At 36.8% G+C, this 19011-nt stretch overlaps 2 protein-coding genes across 7 annotated transcripts in view; both read left to right on the top strand.

The window, feature by feature from the left end:
• Positions 1-14395, top strand: part of CDC14A (cell division cycle 14A) — a 60072-nt gene extending 45677 nt beyond the window's left edge. For 3 of the 6 annotated variants that reach the window (XM_084528605.1, XM_084528603.1, XM_084528607.1), the window contains 6 exons: positions 873-988; positions 1509-1556; positions 2899-3027; positions 3993-4315; positions 11680-11932; positions 12637-14395. In XM_084528605.1, the coding sequence (XP_084384731.1) occupies positions 873-988; positions 1509-1556; positions 2899-3027; positions 3993-4315; positions 11680-11750 (687 nt within the window). In that variant the 3' untranslated portion in view covers positions 11751-11932; positions 12637-14395. The remainder of the gene's footprint in view (positions 1-872; positions 989-1508; positions 1557-2898; positions 3028-3992; positions 4316-11679; positions 11933-12636) is intronic. The other 3 variants (XM_084528606.1, XM_084528604.1, XM_084528608.1) reach the window with 3 other exon arrangements.
• A 2922-nt stretch (positions 14396-17317) lies between these two features.
• GPR88 (G protein-coupled receptor 88) lies at positions 17318-18580 on the top strand. Its single transcript, XM_084528609.1, has one exon. It carries the CDS (start codon positions 17466-17468, stop codon positions 18555-18557), a length of 1092 nt encoding a protein of 363 aa, XP_084384735.1. The 5' UTR covers positions 17318-17465; the 3' UTR covers positions 18558-18580.
• The last annotated feature ends 431 nt before the right edge of the window (positions 18581-19011 follow it).

The raw sequence follows: 19011 nt of genomic DNA, 5'->3' as shown, positions 1-19011 counted from the left end.
AGAATTTAAAATAAACAGATATAAAGCAGATCATTATAAGTAGCTATAGATCACATTTAGGTTTGAGGGTTTTTTGGGGACATTTTTTTAAATGTGTGACAATTAGAACAAATCTCAGTTTTCTCAAAAACAAAAAAACTTGGAGTATATTTAAAACTTTGTGAAAAATATACAAAACTTTGTGAAATACATGTAAAAGTGTCGGTCACTTCTGGGCACTTATACTTCAGGAAGGTTTGTGTAATTTCAGATAAGTCTTCCACAGTTTTCAGTTGTGTTTTCTTTTTTTTGTTTGTTTTTTTTTTTTTTGTTCATTTGTTTTGAAAACATAGGGGATAAATTTTCCTAATGGAAATCTAGTTATTACAAGCTTCTAGCTGGTAATGCATGAGTGTATAGATATCTGTCCCTTTTATAGATATCTGTCCCTTTATTGCAGTGTTGTGGATTACTGCTGTTACGTGTACATCTGGGTTAAGGATCTTATAATTATTTAGTGTAACGAGAGGCATGAAGTGTCAGCTAAAGTGAACATTTCTTTTTCTGAACTAGTAAAAACTTTAAACTGTTAGTAATAGTTACGGCGGAAAGAGTTGGAATTCAGGTACTATAAAAACAGACTTATTTAAATACATAGTGGCATTAGATTCGAGCATCCTGAACTGATTTTGAGGTTTGGTTGTGCAATTGTACAATGACACGTTTTATTCACTGGAACTGTACAAAGATAGCATAGTTCCCCATGAATGTAAAAGATTATAAAATAGCCTTTTAAATGTTAATCTTTGCAAAGGAGATGTTCATTAGTTTTGAACTACATTGCTCTTAAAAATTCTATATATTTCTTTGCTTGCATACTTTATGTTTCACAGAATGAATATGAAGACAAAACAGGTACGGAAGCAAAGAATGGCATGACACAGGGAGATAAGCTTCATGCCTTAAAAAGTCGGAGAAGGCCATGCTCTACTACAACTGGAGCTCTGAGGTAATTAAATAATTCTGTGGTAATTTGCAATTTTAAATTCACTCTGCTATCAGATCTTTATAGCAAGTACGCCATCTTGTTTAAGCAGTGGTACTAGTTGTGCCACTTCTGTGGTGGAAATTTGTGTGTGTGTATTAGATGCATATTTATTAATTTGTTCTTTTATTTTCTGTCTTCCTGTTCAGGATAACTACTTATTTTTTAGCAGCAAAAGATAAAGCAGAAAACTATTTCAAAACCTTCATATTTATGTCTATATAGCATTTTAAAACTTGTCCTTAACTAAAATACTTTTTAATTTCTGTAGTTTTTCTTTCTTGTTATATCAATTTTGAATCTTTTAGGGTCTGTAAAAATGTAAAGTTTGGAATTAAACCTGCAGTTTCTTAATACTAAATGATCTCTGCTGTTTAAATTAAAATTAAGTTAGTTTCATACTTTAAAGCCTGTGTGAAATATGCAAGTATACTTGAAATAAATTAACTTTTGATTTTTAAAATGCCTTCTTTCATTTCTTTAGGCTACAAGAAATGAAACTGCACACCAGGTCCATATCTCAACCTTTCAGGTATTAACCTTAAGAAATTGTCTATTCGATTATAGTTCTAAATGTATACCACTTTAGTCTTCTGTATTCAGTGTTTTGAGTTATGTGTATCACATCAATTGATTAGCAGTTTCTGACTTGTGAGAAATGGCAGGGAACAAACCTTTTTAAGCAGCTGCAAATCACAGAAAAAAAAAATAGTTAAGCAGAGGGATACAGCTGTACTTTGGGGATACCATGAATTCTCCTTAATAACTAGTACATACAAGTAATTTCTTCATATTTTCTGATATCCATGCTGTTATGCAGTGAAAGTTGGATAGTTAACTCATAACCCATTCATTTCTGTAAAAATAAATACTTGTCTCAAAAACCTAAATCAGCTAAATGTTGCCTGTATATCACAAGTTGTGGTCTGTGTGGTTCTTGTAGATGGACTACAGACTATACAATCAATATTTTTATCAGAAGATGTACCAGATGAATATTGAATTTTAGTACCTTCTGATGGTTTAAAATTGGACACTGTACCTTTTACTACAAATAAGTACTTCCCAGAAGTTTCTGTGGATCCAAGAAAGCCAACGGTTTCTTTTCATTTTCATAAATGTTTTTCATTTACGACACATACTGAAATTGAAATAGTAGTAACAGTTCCCCTCTAAAGAAAATAAAACCGAGAATAAAAATTGGCTTAACTTTAAGAGCTATAGGAATAGTGGATTTAGGTCTTATGCTTTTGTAACCGCTGAACCCTTTACCATTACATTTAAAATACACTATGTAAGACATTGTATTTGTCATTATAAAGCACTAATATGAAAAAGAACACATTACCTTCAGTTTTATTGCAGCCTGGATTTTTGAGATAGATTACTCCAGGTGTCTAACTTCAGAGACTTCTGTTTACATGGTTTTCTTTTTTTTTTTTTTTTTTTTGGTGTGGAAGTAAAGCTATATTGCTGTCATTCCTTCTGTGCTTGTAGTTGGAGGCTTGTACCCAAGGCCTTAGGAGCTGATCATGACTATACCCCCTTGGTCTAACGATGGAGAGAGTTTCATACTACTTCTAGGCTCTTCATTTACTAATTTTTATTAAACTTAAAAAGTATTCTTTGTCATTGCAAATTTGACACAAAATATTGAGGTGAAAAGTAACCTATAACAATATAATGTGGTACAGAAAGAGAAAAACACCTTAAGTGTTTCTCAAACCAGGCAAATAATTTGCTGTTGAGTTCTCAGTACATCTTGAGATTATCACTTTTGAAAATACCAGTCTATGTATTGAAAGACTGTGTGTTTGGGATATGCATTTCAATTATAATAATTTTACTTCTCACTAAAACTCCACTACTTCTAGACTGAATACTTCAGGCAGCACCGAAGGATCCATGTCTCCACTGAAGGCCTCCAAAGCCATGACAGCTAATTTACCGTCTGCAGAAAGAATAAGCAGATTTACCACATCGTCAGCCTCTAACCTTAAAAGGTTTTTTTCTTTATTTCTCATTTTGGTACAAATGCTTACTGGTTTTCAACACATATGCAGTCTATGAAGGACTTGCTGTTCTTGGGTGTGAGAAGGCTTAAATTAACATAAAAAATTATTTGCTGTTCCACTAGCCAAATTTTAGTTGCCTACAGATGGGGAGAGAAAAACAAACAACCCTGCCCCAAACACACACACATAAAAACACTACCAGTGTAAGTTTGGGGAGGATTGTGTCAATTCAGAAACAGTATTATGTTGCTCAGTTTTTTTATATTCATGTGAATTTATAGGAGTTTTGCAACTATTCCTATAAATCTGTATATTATTAATCTCAGAATAATACTGAGCAGTAATTGAAAGGATTTTTACAAACCCTTGATTCATTGCTATTCAATTCCATTATTCCTACTGTACTAAGTAATTATGGATGTCAAATTAAATATATAATGATGCATTTTACATAACTTCTGGGCACAACTATTTACTTTTAAAACAACTAAATCAGATTTTTTGACACCTTATTTTTATTGTTATTATTATTTTATTATTATTATTATTATTTTTATTATCAAATTTTATCATATTCCTTCCTGGTTATCTGAAGACTTTTATCGCACTATTACCTCTAAGAAACAGAGGAGGAGTTCCTAAACTTACATGCAGATAAAGTATGTTAGTGTAGATCAGTCACTGCCTCAACCTTTTAACACAGTCTTCTGCACGTGTGCGTGATTTGACAGAGGTGAAAGCTGACAGGGGTGTGAGTAAATGAAGTATGGGAACTCCTAGCACAGAATTCTGTTTTTAGTTAATTTCATCTTTAGAGAAGATAAAGTTGTGTGCACGCATTAATTGTTTCAGAATGGTCCATATTATTCACCTAATGTCTTCTGAATTGTCTGTTATGTGTACGTACTACATACATTGTGTGTATTTTTTCCCCCCATGTGTTTTCCATTCAGCGTTTCCATAAACTCCAGACTAGCCAGTTCTCTAGGGAACCTGTATGATGCTTCAGATGATGATGAGACCAAAATGACATCATTGTCCTCTAGGACAGGTTTTTCTGTAAGCCAAATCTCCAGCCACTTGAATGGCAGCTTGCAGCTGCCTCGCAGAAATAACCATGAACTGAACAACAACTTGTACAACAGAAACAGCAGTAGTGGCAACAACCTGAGCAGCCAAACCAGTTTTCAGAGCGCCGTGACAGATGAGTACGCATCAACCCTCCTTTATGGGCCTTACAGCTCCTCAAGCACAATACCAGACTCGATCAATTCCTGTAAGTTCAGTCACAACTCTTTCAGGCTTCTGACCACTGCTGATCTTCCTCGCTTCTGTGAGCAAAGCTGTTTTTTAAAAAAAAAAAAAAAAATTAATCTTAAACTAGCTTAATTTTCTGAGTTCCTTTAATATTTTTCAACAGCATTTTGTCAGTTGCCTTTTTAAGTAACTATCCTTTCAGCTGCTTTTTTCCCTGCTTTTTTTTTTTCTATTTTCTAGCATCTAGATCACGGAGGTTTTATGAAAAGAAATCAATACTAAACTTAAGCTAGTACCTTTCTTGATACCTTTTTTATGGACCTTCATCCCTTTTAGATTTTCATTGCAAATTATCCATAATATAGCTTATAAGTTTATTATGCATCTTAATCTTCATGCAAAAATGGATTTAAAGAAACTTTTGTACTGTATGTGTCATACTAAATGGAAGATAGTGCATTCTTAAGGATAGGATTCCTTTAAAAGATGAGTGTGTTTGACTTGAAACCGAAGTACTCTTCTAACATTAAATGAAAAATATTTTAGGGCTATATATTTCTGATGATCTTACCATTTTAGTTTTCATACCTATAGAACTTTGCTGCCTTGGTTTTATTTTGTGTCCTTTTTCTGTGCGAAAGAGTATGTATAAAGAGGATACAGGAATAAATTAGTGCAACTTGAAAGTGATGCTGTGCAAAATGTAGAGAAGAGAGACTAGAGAGACTTCACTTGTGGAATCAGAAATTCAGCTATAGAATGTCAATTTCAGGGAAAAAAATAAGTATTTAATAAACAGCTTAATATACTTGGTTTCCAAAGATTGGATATCATACTAATTATTAAAATTACTGCACTGTACTTAATGGAATATATTGCCTATAATTAATTGAACCCATCAGCCTCCGTTTATTACTGACACTTCATATCTTACATTTTTCAGGCACTGGAAATAAAATGAACTTCACATATAAGTAACTTGAGAATATTGCACCTTTCCTTTCTGTTTCCTTACCACAGACACGTTATTTGTTTCAGTACAACTACAGTTTTAGTGTTATACCTGCTACTGTTTTTCAGTGTGGCAAGTCCACTGCCTTAAAACAGGCAATACACACCCTGCATGCTATTAGGACATCAGCATAAAAGGTCATTCATGGGTTGTGTTGCGCTTTTTTTTTTTTTTTTTTTTTTTCCTGAAGTAAGAGACCAATCTTCTCATTAACAGCTAGTATATTGGCACCACTTACAGGTCAGAAGCCACATGTTTATAGCTTGGGTGTATGAGTTGCACTGTATGAGGACAGGCAACAATAGGAAATGCATTTTCACTGTTTCATTGTGGAATTTGTGGGGGACTGAAACCTAGCTAGTACGAAAAGTATTATGAAAACAAAGCTGCTGTGAGGGAACTTGTTACCTCAGATGTTTTGTTATTCCTTCAATGGATGCTTGCATTTGAAAAGTAGAGTAGCTGTGCTACGATGCATTTCTTATCCACTGCAACTTATCTGCAATAAGTGTTAATATTCCATGATATTAGGATCACTGAGTGATCTGTATTGAGTTTCAGTTTGAGTTTAAACTACTTTAAACATTGGCAGTAACTTATGTCCTAGGGACTTCTTGAATACTACCACATTCTTTTAAGTTACCTGAAGTTATCGTACCTCTTTAAATTGGTACTACTTTCACCTGTTACATAGGATCTTACAAGGCAAACTATACGTAACTGAGGTTTGTTTCAAGTTGGATGCAGAAACCATCCTAGTAACTTTTATAAGGAAACCAGTTCTAGAGGAACAGGACTGTTTTAGTTCAAGCTACTTACTAGTTTGGTTGAATTCTTCTAGACACAGAGATGAAAAGGGAAGATGAAAAGCTGTACAGCAAACTGAGGATATTTGATTTGAGACACAGCCATGAGTATTTCACTTGTTCATAAATTCTGATGTTTCTAGAAAGTCAGCCTTTCCAGCTGATCTCAGTTTTGTATCCAAGATGCTTACAGAAATTCAATTCTCAGAAGAGGATAACTGACAAAGGCTCCAGCTGTGTATAGTGGAACAAAAGTCAGTACACAAAGAAAGGTAGAGAGCAATCACTAATTTGAATATCTAAGTGGCAAAGCATCTCATTTTTGGATTTCTTGCCTTCAATAACCTTCAATATTGTCACATTTAAATAAGCTTGAACAATAATTCCTGGGAAGGTCAATCAGTTCCTGTAACAGAATAGTACAATAAGAAGTACCTAGTAATAGTACAATAGAGAACCTTGTGTAACTGGTATGCTGCCAGAAGTAATTATTTGTTTTTAGCCACATCTTAGTTACAGCTACATATTACACATTAATACATAAACCTACGTGGAGAGCCCGAAGGGGTAGAGTTGCCTTACACCAGTAGCGTGAATTGATCATGAAAAATAAGTTGCTGTTATTCATAATAGCTCCGGTTGGTTACAAGAGTACCAAGTAGTCATACAAACCATTCCAGGAACAGCAGACACTTCCTCAAACAGCTAAAGCTTTGGAGGTTGAATAAAAATACTACATCTTAAAAATTTGTAACTGTTATCTCCTTTGGAAAGGTAGTTGCTTTATGCTACAAGTGATCCTTAGCAAGAAAAGCAAAGTTGGTGGGCTTGCCCCTTAAGCATAGGTTTAGAAATTAAGTAATGATTGAAGCCTTGTTCCTTATTCTGTCTAGCCTTTTACAGAAGGCTAGCACTATGTTGCTATTTAATCTGCTGTGAAATCAAGATTAAGCTGTAAACTTAAAGATAATGGAACTGATCAAATAATTCCTCAAACATGTAGGAAAAGGGGCTGGGTTTACAATATAAATTACTGTCTCATGTCTTGTCTTGGAGCTACGTGCTTCCTTCTTAGATAAGAGTGAGAAATTCTTACAAAAAAGGGAGGAAAATGAGGAACACTGATTCTTGCTTAGTTTAAGCAAGAGGAAAAGAGTAATTAACAAAGAGGCAAATGGTTATCCTGATACTGTAAAGCTATGAGCATCTTCGTCAGGAGGGAAATATTGTTCCCTTGCAACAAAACTAGTAAGTGACTTAAAATAACGATTTAAATGAAATCTGTTAGGCATAGAATGAAGTTTTAGGTTGAACAGGAAGTATTTCTACAGGAAAAAAGTAGCTTTCTAGAATGTGCTGTTTTAAGAACATTGTTAGTCTTTTTCCTACCTAGTGACTTAGTAATGGAAGGATGTAAGATACAACCTTTCAGCAGTTCCTGGCTTAATACCATTCGATGATAAGGAGCAAAGATTATACACTCAGATATCTAATCTCTGCGTACTTCTTTGTCTGGTAATGAGTCTCAAATGTACTGGCTAACATGGATCCTACTTGATACTGATTTGTTTTGAAGACATTTGACATTTTGAAGAGACTGGTTTATTTTGATTGGTTTTATTTTGATAGTTGGTCCCACTACTGGAAGACGGTCACACTTAAAACCTTTTAATCTGAAACTTGATATACCTCTTTATTATAGTCCTTTAGCTTATTTTCTTGTCATGAAGATATTTCACACTATTTATCTCAGTTTTGTTGTCTTTTGATGAGTAGAACTTTTTGCATGTATGACACTGGCTCAAACATCCTTTTGGATAATGTTAGAAACCTTTACAGTTTTTTGAAAATTATTTTTCAGAAAGTAGCACTCTGACATCTTTCAGGTGCAGAGTGCTTCTACCTAGTGCCATCCTGGTTATATATTCAAAGTTTGCGTTAGCTTCTTTAACTGTAATGCACTGGGAGTTCTTGCTATCCAAGATACTGACGCTCACATTACAGTTTAATGTCCTGCATTCCTTGTTCTTTATTGTAGAACTCTGCATTTAGTTGAATAAAAGCATCATTTTTTTTCCCCCTCTTCTTCCTGGAAACAATTTGTGAACCACAGAAGATTGTCTTATCTGGATATCAGTGCTTGAAGTAATATTTTGTTTGTGCTGATATTCATCAGCAGTCATAAGCTCATGAGAAAAATATGGAGTAACATGAAACCTTATCACCTGTTCTGGCAGAATTCTGTTAAAAATAGAATTTTGTTTAATGATTTCCACTTCACTGCTTTAGATGCTGAAATTACTTGAAGTCCTGTCAGCCAAACCTTAGCCTTGATGCAGTAAGTGCTTGTATTACATTGAGCTTTTTTCTAATTGGTGCACATCAGATAATGTACCTGACAGAAGTCTATTACATATACCAATAGTTATGTTTATTCATTTAACTTCTCGTCAAAGAACTCTTGAACGATATGAATTACATGCCTGTGCTTTTTACTAGCAGAATTCACTTAACCAGAGTTAGATGTCAAACTATCTATCTGTAGTTGTACAGGTATTCTTATTTTGGAAAATCACCTTATTCTTATTTCTCTTTATTAGTTTAACTATTAACACCAGTGGTGAAGGAGCGTTTTAAGATGGTTAGAACAGTAAATGTTCATTTCTAATGAACATTTTTTAATATAATTAGTGAGAAAATGAGGAACCTTAAGTTTTAGGTGATGCAAGTACATCATTCTTTTTTCCAGTATGGAAGAGAATGTTATCTAATACTCATTTTCTCAATTTTATGAGAAAAAAAAATAATACCCCTTTATTAATACTACTATTTCACATTCTATTTAAAACAAAAATGGCTGTGACTATGTCTTGCTATGGTTGTCAGCCATATATTTTTCCCTAATGGCTTTTGTTCTTTCATCAGTGTAAGCTTGCTAGGTGTATCCATTTCCTTATCATGTTTTATGATGCCATATGCTGATGAACTAGATTAAAAAATTTGGTTTTCATAGAATGGACAACGTGCCATTCTGACCAAGTAGAATAAATATTTTATTTGCAAATTTAACAAGTAGTGTGCTTTGATTAAACATAATCTCACAATTATAGTTTGCAGAAATAATGTTATAATGTAAAACCACATCTAAGCTACTACAATAAGATTCCTTCCTTGGATTTATAACTACTGTAAACACAAAATATCACTCCTTACAATGTATTTTTACCAGAGAGTATGTATCTGGGTACTCTTAAGATGAGTCACCTTTTGCTTCTATAGCTGTCATGGAAACTGGCAAGATGGAAAAATTTCAAAAATTCAGAAGTGCAACAGCATTTTAAAATTTATGTGTATGAACTTGATACTTGTAGAAAAGGTTTTCTTAACTACAGCTTAACATCAGGGAATGTAGTTTTTTGGAAAAAAAAATAGTGTATCTTACTAATCTGTAAATCTAGCAGACTCAAAGGGTCACTTGAAGTGTGTATGTAGTTCTTATAATACATCCTGATTTATTGTAGTGGATCTTGTTTTCATATTATTTCTTGCCTTCTACAACATTCTTGTTTCAACAATGTTTTGGGAGAGTTGATGGGCCATTCAGACTTAATTACTTGTGAGATCACTATTTTTAGGATAAAATCCTTATGTAATACTTGAATTTTGCTCTTTTCTGGAGAAGGTGCATGTTCAGTTCCTAACAGATAGACCTAAATGCTGTAGGGTTGTTGTCTTTAAAAAGTTAGTTTGTAGCTGACTTAGTCCTGAAGTTAAATGTATGTGAGTATGGTTCTAGCACCTAGATGGATCCATGGTTTATTTTCTTTTCCATGAGACTTTCAGTGTCTCCTACTGAACAAGAAAAAGATAATCTAAGCAGTTGCTTCAGCATGAATTTGATTAGAATGATATCATTAATTGTAGGGAAGCGATCTAATTCTTCGTTTGTTTAAATGTTGGATACTTGGGTATAAAATGCTGAGCTTGACACTGCAGGAGACGAGACCATTGTAGGATTACACATTGAGGATTTTACTTAACTAACTTTATTCTCTCTTTGTGGCAGTTCAGCAACTTCATTTTATTTTTCTGTTATATTTTTCCTCTATTTTAAGAAAGATTGTCTTAAATACCAGCCTGTGACTTGTAAAGGTGGATTGGGGCTTTCTGTTTTTAATAAAGCTTTCAGAATTAAAGGCTATACTTTGACTCACTGCAAAATAGGAGGTAGAAATGTGAATTCTAAAATAGAAAACTCCTCCATTTGAGATTAAAAAAAAAAAAAGTTAGGTTTTGAAATATTACAGTCAATCTCTTTGGACAATGTAAAATATTAAGAGTATTACTTAACTGTAAAATCCAGTAAGGAGAAAAAAAAAAAAAAGAAAAAAAATCAACATCCCAACTATATTTTGACTTTTTGAACTCAAAAATTAGTCCATATATTTTACAACAGCTATGTTATAACTGCCACCATGTTTTTAGTAATAGGAACTTTACGAGAAGTGATTTTCAATTAATCTTACTCTAGAAAAATTGTTGTGAAGGGTGGAAACACTAAGAAGCATGATTCCTGATTATTTTAAAATAAATATTTAAATGAATAAAAAATACCCACCCATCTGTAATGAAAATTAACAAAACATGTGATCTTGTTTTCAAGCAATCTGAATGCATGGATAAGAATATCCATGGATATCCATATATATAATAATTTAATGAATTTTAAATTTCAGAATACTTAGGATTACTTAAATTGTAATGTAAAATTTCTGGTTACTGTCTATTTTGTCTTACATGTGTTGCTCGTGGTTCTCTGTCAACTAATGCCAGCTGTTCCTGAGAACAATGAATATGTACAATTTTTTCAGGTCATCCTTCTGCTGTCCAAGCTTAAAATGATCTATTACTGTACATCACACTAGTGTGTATCGCTAAATTTCCTGCGTTTTTGGTTTTTGTTAATCAACTTTGCGTGGAATTCAATTCTGGAGGATCAGTTTAAAATCCTGCTTTAGCTGATGCAACCATAATTCTGATTTTAAAAATATTCTTCCAAAAATGAGATAGCTTTGAGGATCATTAAGAGAGCAGAAGTTCTGAGTGCTTGTTAATGAAGGGATATTCTTTCTGCCTCCCTCTTTGTAATAACTTAACAAATATTTGCACTAAAGCTTATAACCCAGAATGATTAGAGAACATTGGGGGGGGGAGAAACTTATGATTGTATATTTCATAGTGACTGACCTATAACAGAAAAAAAAAGAATGTTTTTTATCACTGCTTTGTTTTACAGTGAATTGTTTTCTATTACACGATATCCTTCATTATCAAATCTATTTGGTGCTAAAATCATACCCTTTTTAGTCAGTGTCTGTATGCTGGCAGCACTTCTTTCTCAACCTAGGAAAGATTATCCAGATGGTCTCAGATCTGGAACATGTGAAAAATGCATTTAAAAGACAACTTCAGAAACGTTTTGTTTAGTCTCAGTGTATAGGAGGAAGAAAAAAAGCAGTATTAGTGTTCTAAAGGTTTATACTGAAGTGATTTTTCTACTAACAGGTTTCATTATGGATGTCAGTGTGCATATCTACAGTCACAAGTCAGGAGGAATAGTGGAAACCAGACGATAAGGCTCAGATTTCGTAGGACTCATGTTGTTCATCCTATTGTATTGATGCAGTTTTAAATATAAGGTGTGGGGTGTGGATGAGTTGAGTTTGTTTACAACATTTACAACTGCACCAGTACAATGAAGAACTCTCAGATAAAACATTCTGGTCATGACACCTTCCTCAACACATTTGTACAGGAGGTAATAAAATGTTCAGATTCTCTCTAAACTGATTACTTTATAAGAAGACTGTAATGGAACCAGAAATAAATACAGTAATTAGATTATGCCTCCTTCTTAAATATGTTATTTGCAGAGCCTTATGAACAATTTGCAGTAACAGTATAATTTTAATCTTTTTAGTAATTACACTCGAATTTATTAATTTGGAAAATTGTGATGCTGTAATATTTTTCTCAGTAATGAGCTACAATGTGAATATTTCCTATGTCATTACCTGAATCAACACCTTAAGCGTGCTCTGTTTTTTCACAGTAGCACTTTCATTCTTATTCAGGATAAATGGAAATAATTATAATAGCTGTAATAATATATTTTCCCAACACATTTTTTTAACGTGGTATTTTATGCTGTTATGTTAGAGGGTTTGTAGTGCTTTCTCCAAGAATCTCTAGAATTTGGTTTGGAGGAATGTAGATACAGAGAAGTTGATGAATTTTAGTGTTTGTTTTTTGAGCTTCTGTGTCCAGTTTTTTTGAGTTGCTTGTATTTTGAGTTTTTCCTACGCAGAAATTCAGATCCACTTCCAACTCTTTTTCTTCCTCCTGTCCTTCCTGTCCTTCCTAAAGATGTGCCCTTCCTGCACATCTTTAAGTGCAAAATGTGTATTACATATAAATATATCCTTTTTAGTGAGTTTTAATCAGTTTTTCTTCTCTGCACAGTCCCTTCAGTCTGAATATGTTCAGTACTAAAGCCTTGCTGCTTTGGTGAAACCTGTTGAGATCTTACAATGGAAGTCCTTCATGAAGAATTTAAGGAAATAAGCTGCTCATTCAGATGAGGATTCTTCAATACAAGATATATTAAAACCTTAACACCAGGAGGCAACTTCTCAACAGCAGGAAGCTTCTGGTTAATGACTACTACAGATGCACTGAAGTTGAATTTGTGGAAATTATTACTCCATGTTATTATATACAGATTTAAAATTTTTAATGTTGAAACTACTTGAATATATTTCTAATGAATTTCATTATGACATTTATTAACTTGTGTACAGTCTTAAAATGTATTAAGAGAATATTTTATTAAGCTATATATATAAAATTATGTAAAAAATAGAATGTTTTAATTTAGTTTTTCACTTCTTTGCTACCAAAATGTGTATTTTAAAAATTTTTTATGTGTTTATCAGATATGAAAAATTTATGAACAAGAAGTTTTTTCTCATTTTATGGGTCCATCATTACTGCTTAAAACCTAAGGTAATTACCTCTTTCACTAATTGGTCTTCTGTTAACAGAAGTCTAACTAGTGAGAGACTAGTTATTACACTATTAACTGAAAGCACTTGAGTACATATTCTGCTTTCCACTTTCAGCTGCTGATCTTTCATAAGGAAAAATAAATTGAGATGCAACATGTAAGTTACATCCTCAATTGCAAAAAGAAGGTAATTTAGCTGATGATTCAATCATATTATTAATACTTTTCTTTCAATTTGTCTTAAAGGAGTATTTTAACTTTTTCTTTTCAATATAGAATGTTAAATTTTGCTCTGCCATACATACTGCAAAAATATAGACAACGCTGAAGTTGGTAAGAATATGTTTGTATGATGAATTTGGCAGTTCTGCATACTTGCATGTTGTTAACCTACATTTGGCAGTATGCATACAAGTTTCATTAGCAAAGCACATTGAAGTAGATGTTGGAACTCTGTTGAATTTTCACTTACTGATTGGATGTTCCATAAATCTTTTGATTTGAAAACTACTGTTATAGGTAGCGTAACCTGCTGTATCACTGAATAGTTTTCTCATTAGCAAAGATAACCTTTAATATACAATCAGGTGCAATTAGGAATGAAACTTTAAATGAAATGGTGTTCCAGTGACGTATGAGAGATCACGTTTAAAACTTAAGACTCCACAAGAAAAATAAAAATAAAAATTAAGCAGCTGTGAAAACTTTATTTGCCATTGTAGTTCAGGAAACAAACACAGTACAGATGTGTTACCCGTTATTTTTTCCAATATCTACAGGAATTTCAAAATAAAATGGGGTTGACTTATCAGTCTTTGTTCCCGAAGACCTGTGAATGACCTGCATTTGCTCTGCAAATGAAGTTAAGTGCCACAAATTTTTTTGAAAAGTTTTAGATTGCAAATTGGTACATAAAGTTATACTGAAAGTGTTAATAAGCAATACCGAGAGCAGCTATATGAATCACTGAATAAAAGTTACATGCAATACTGTACCTTTCCACAATTGTGTATATGGAACATATACACACACAAAGTAGCATATGTGTGTGCATATATGTATATGAATTATAGATTAATGGTAAGGTAATTCTACCTCTCAAGGAAAAAAAGTTGTGCTTTGTTATAAATAGTTTTCCTTAATAAAATGTTTAATTTTGGAATGTAGATATATATATTATACAGCTAATTGATAATAAAACGCATATATCAGCCAGCTTTCTTGTTTTTGTCTTTTCTTACTCTTTATCTAACATCGTAACAGCAAAATCACCTTCTTCTAAAGCACATCACTTACAAGATAACATTGCAAAAGAAATGAGTGTGATGGGTATCTTTTATCTCTAATCTTTCTAGCTGATATTACTATATTTGCTTTGCATAACAGTCTCAAGTATTTAATCAATGTGACAATATTATTCTCTGAAGATTACATTTCTAAATACCATAATTTAAAATGCCTTCTGGAAACATTGCTTTACAGAAGGATCCTTGTTAAAGGTGTAATACACCTTATCTTTTTTGCATGTGCAACAGTTTTATTTAGCCTCACTAATAATAGTAGGGTCTTTGTCCATAAGAAAACAAACAGCCATGTTTTCATTTTGCTTTTTCTCCTTCCTTTAGTTAAAAATTAGTCACAAATGGTTCTAACGTAGTTTAATTCTGCTGATGATTTTCAGCAAATTTGTTGTGTTGCATGATAACTTATCCATGGTGCTTAATATTCCTGTCAGTCAGTACTGCAATAGGTGATGGTAACTGTTGCACAGCCTCTCTGAAGGACTGGCAAAATCAGGAATAGAACAGCTGCTTTAGCAGCTGCCCAAGTTCTAGCAAATAATATAATAATCTTCCAATAACACAATAAAGGGTTCCTGTTACTGCACTGGATATTGGATACAACAATAGATATTGGTTTGGAGGCATATAGTAACTACGAAGGAAGAACAGTTAATTAAAAAGTGTCTAGGACACTGAAAGCAATTCCTCCCTTTCCCTTTTTTCTATACTTCCCTCTTACTGATGTATTATACTAAAGACAGTAAATTCCAGCTAATGGATAATGTTTTGTGTTCTTAACAATTTGTGATAAACATAACCAGTATTCCATAACAATCAACTTCTTAAAAAATAAGTTTGGGGACAGTAAAATGTTAGGAAGTCTTTAGAACCTTTTAGCTTTTCAGAAATGCCCTGAATTTTTATATCCTGTTCACTTAACCTTGAACTTCTACCACTTCCATTGCTTCATATATAAATGCATCTCCTCCTCCTGGGAGAAAAAAACTGTAGCGCATGAGATCTTGAAAAGGAGGTTGGATAAACACAGAAAGATGGATTAAATAAATCTAGAGGTCTCTACTGGGCTTACAATTCTGTGGATAATGCCTTATGGAACCATTAATCTCTTCAAGGTATGCTTTATGAAGCCTTTCGGTTAGGGAGATATTTCTTGTTACAGATTTAAAGAATATTTTTCAATTACAGTACTGCAGAAAGAGGAGGATTTTAGTTTCTATAATAACTGTTCTCTACTGACAGCTAAACAATGAAAGGCCTCAAAAGGTTTGACACATGATTAGATCTACACTGTAAAGTGCAGCAGGCAAAAAAATATGGTAATTAAGGGCCTGATCAAGTAAATTGCTCAGGTATGTCTTTAACCTTAAGCACATGAGCAATCTAGTTAATTAAAAAAGAACAGATACTCATAGTTGTAATGAATACATATTTGGATCAACAGTCCTGTCAATTACAAACATGAGACTTTCTGCCAAATAAAAGATGTGCTATGCTGAAAATTAATCCACTGATCTACACAGATTAACTTCATTATCTTAAAGAATTTGTGATTACCTGCTAACATACTATTTTGCTGTTGTTATTTATCAGCATCGTGAGTTTGACAATATCTAAAATACCTTACGAAGATATCTTTAGTCAATACCCAGATAATACCTAACCAGCAGAGAAAGTTTACTTATCTAGCTCATATATAATCCATGTGTAAAAGCAGTTTCTCTCTTAATCAGCATTCTTTTTCTGGAATGCTTTTAAGAAGAAATTTTTTTTAAGAAGTCATTTTTTCTCGGTTTCTTATTAAATCTTTTCAATGGTAAGTGAGTTAACATTTGGTCCCTGTTTGAGTAAAGCATTGTAGAGTACCTGGGAGAATCCCAGTGCCAACTCTTGTCCATCCTGTGACTGTTCCACCCTGCTCTTCAACCAACTCTTGGTCTGTGTGAGAAGCTTTCATTCCGTTTTGAAAGAACTTGCTTTTTGAATTGAATTTGTTGTGAGACCGTTTCAAAGACTATACCGATTCCATTTCACCTGTGTACTTAGTGACACAAACATTTACCTCCAGCAGGTTAGTGATGCAAAACGTCCTGTTAAGAGAAAACAAGCTGAGTCTTTTATGAAGAAATGTAACGTATGTAGGTTGAGGACCGGTTTCCTCAAATAAGAAATGCTGTCTTAGCAGGGATCTGTGTACCTATCACATTGGGGAGATTTAATTTGCAAACGTTATTACAGACCAGTTCTGAAATTGTTTAAAGGAACAGTACATTTTTGCTTAACAGAAATAAGATCAGAAAAATCAGGTTCAGTATCAAGCTGAGGAGTTTCTACAGCAAATGGGTTGTATTTTAGTCATAAGTGACTGATATTAGTTTGAAAGCTTGCTGAAAATTAAAGTTGCGTAAATGGGCTAGAACCAGGAAACTGGCAAAGCAAAGAGAAAAGAGTCAGACTGTGTAGTTGCAGTATTTCTGGAGCATGATAGATTTTTTTTTTTCCTTCTTGATTTAACAAGTTGAAAATCTGCTGAATAATTCATGAAGAGTGGAAGGGCTGAATCTTCCTGGAATGATATACAGTGTACGTACTGTGGCACAGGAGAAACTGCAAAGCTTTGTATCAGTTGCTGCCGTTCCTGCTGCCGATTGCAAGGTGCTGCTGCTTTTGGCATTTTCACAGCTACCGAATCCTCAGTCATGCTCCCGTCTGCTAACAGCTATCTGCACGCTATGGACCCACCTTCGCTAGCTAGTCTCTGGGATTCCTTGTTACCTCCCAACCCTGGACGCTGCTGTTCTGCAGATGGCTACTGCTAACCGCGTCTGCTGGACTCGCAGCTTCTATGACTGAAATCTGCCTTAGAGTCCCTCAGCTGCACATCCTCTCTCGTGTTTGGCGGGGGGCTCCTGCAGCAGGCTCTTCGGCCCCGGCTGAGGATGGGATTTACAGGGAGAAGCCAAAACTGAGCTGTACTCAGCGAGATGCCCAACGCCTCTTCCTGGAGTGCCAGCTCGCCGCTGCTGCTGCTCTGGGAGGACTCCTCCGGGCCCCGCATCTTCCTGTCGCTGCTCTACGCGGCCCTCGCTATCTCAGGGACCTTATCCAACGTGATGGTCATCTACCTGGTGTTCTCCTTCAAGAAGCTGCAGACGACCAGCAACGCCTTCATCGTCAACGGCTGCGCGGCCGACCTCAGCGTCTGCGCCCTGTGGATGCCCCAGGAGGCCGTGCTGGGGCTGCTGCCCCCCAACTCCTCTTCCCTGCGCTCGGCCGAGTACCGCCTGCTCCGCGGGGGGCTCCTGGGCCTCGGCCTCACCGTCTCGCTGGCCTCCCACCTGCTGGTGGCCTTCAACAGGTACGTGCTCATCACCAAGCTGCCCAGCGTCTACCAGGCCCTCTACCAGCGCCGCCACACGGGCTGCATGATCGGGCTCTCCTGGGCCCTGGCCCTGCTGCTGCTGCCGCTGCTGCCCGGCCTCTGGACGCCGGGCTCGGCCCCGCAGCCGCCCCCCCGGCAGCCGGCCGCCGGCTCCCGCTACACCGCGCTGCTGCTGGCGCTGGCCGTGCTGGGCCAGACGGCGCTGCTGCTGCACTGCTACCTCGGCATCGTGCGCCGGGTGCGGGGCAGCGCCAAGCGGGTCAGCGTCCTCAACTTCCACCTCCTGCACCAGCTGCCCTTCCCCGCCGCCCCGCCGCCGCCCCGCCGCGCCCAGCGCCGCCTCAGCAGCGTCTCGGTGCTGCTGCTCTGCTGCGTCTTCCTGCTGGGCACCCAGCCGCTGGTCTGGGTCAGCCTGCTCGCCTTCTTCCTGCGCCCGGCGCCCGCGGCGCTGCAGGCGGCCAGCTGGCTGCTGCTCTGCTCGCTCTCGGCGCTCAACCCGCTGCTCTACACGTGGCGCAGCGAGGAGTTCCGACGGGCGGCGCGCTCCGTCCTGCCCCGCGCCGAGGGCTCGGCCGCCCCGCGGCACCCCGCGGCCGCCGCCGCCGGCCCCGCCGCGGCCACCGCCGCCCCGCCCTGCCCGCAGCTGCCGCGGCGCCGGGGCACGGTGTGCGGCGCCCCCGCCGCGCCGCGCTGAGGGCCCCGGGCCCCGCGGAGCACGGCGAGGGCAGCCCCGGCGCCTCCGCGCCCCGCCGGCCCCGCTCGCCGCCTGCTGCCCGCGGGCGCGGCCGTGAGGCGAGGCCGGGCGGCGGCCGCACGCCCCTCGGCCCCCTGAAGGAGGCAGCGGGCCCGAGCCGCTCCCGAGCTCCTCCAACGGCTTCAGCGTCTGGCCGAGACTCGCTGCAAGCTCGTTTTTCTTGCTTTTATGAAATCGGTGTGATTCTCCGAGCGTTTGAAATAAGCACTTGGAGCTCCCCGAACGCAAGGTCCATTTGTGGAGAGCTGGCCAATGCCTCGTGCCCCTCCCCAGAACCCCTCAGGAACCCTTTCCTTGTCCCCCAGCTGTGCCGTCTCAGGGCTCCGTGTGGGACCCTCCGTGACCTCCTCTTTGGCAAACTTCAAGATGATGCTATCTGTGGAAATCGTTAAAA

The sequence above is a fragment of the Aythya ferina genome (genome assembly GCF_964211825.1).
Source record: "Aythya ferina genome assembly, chromosome: 8".
Taxonomy (NCBI): Eukaryota; Metazoa; Chordata; class Aves; order Anseriformes; family Anatidae; genus Aythya; species Aythya ferina.
This window is presented reverse-complemented; position numbering and strand designations above follow the sequence as displayed.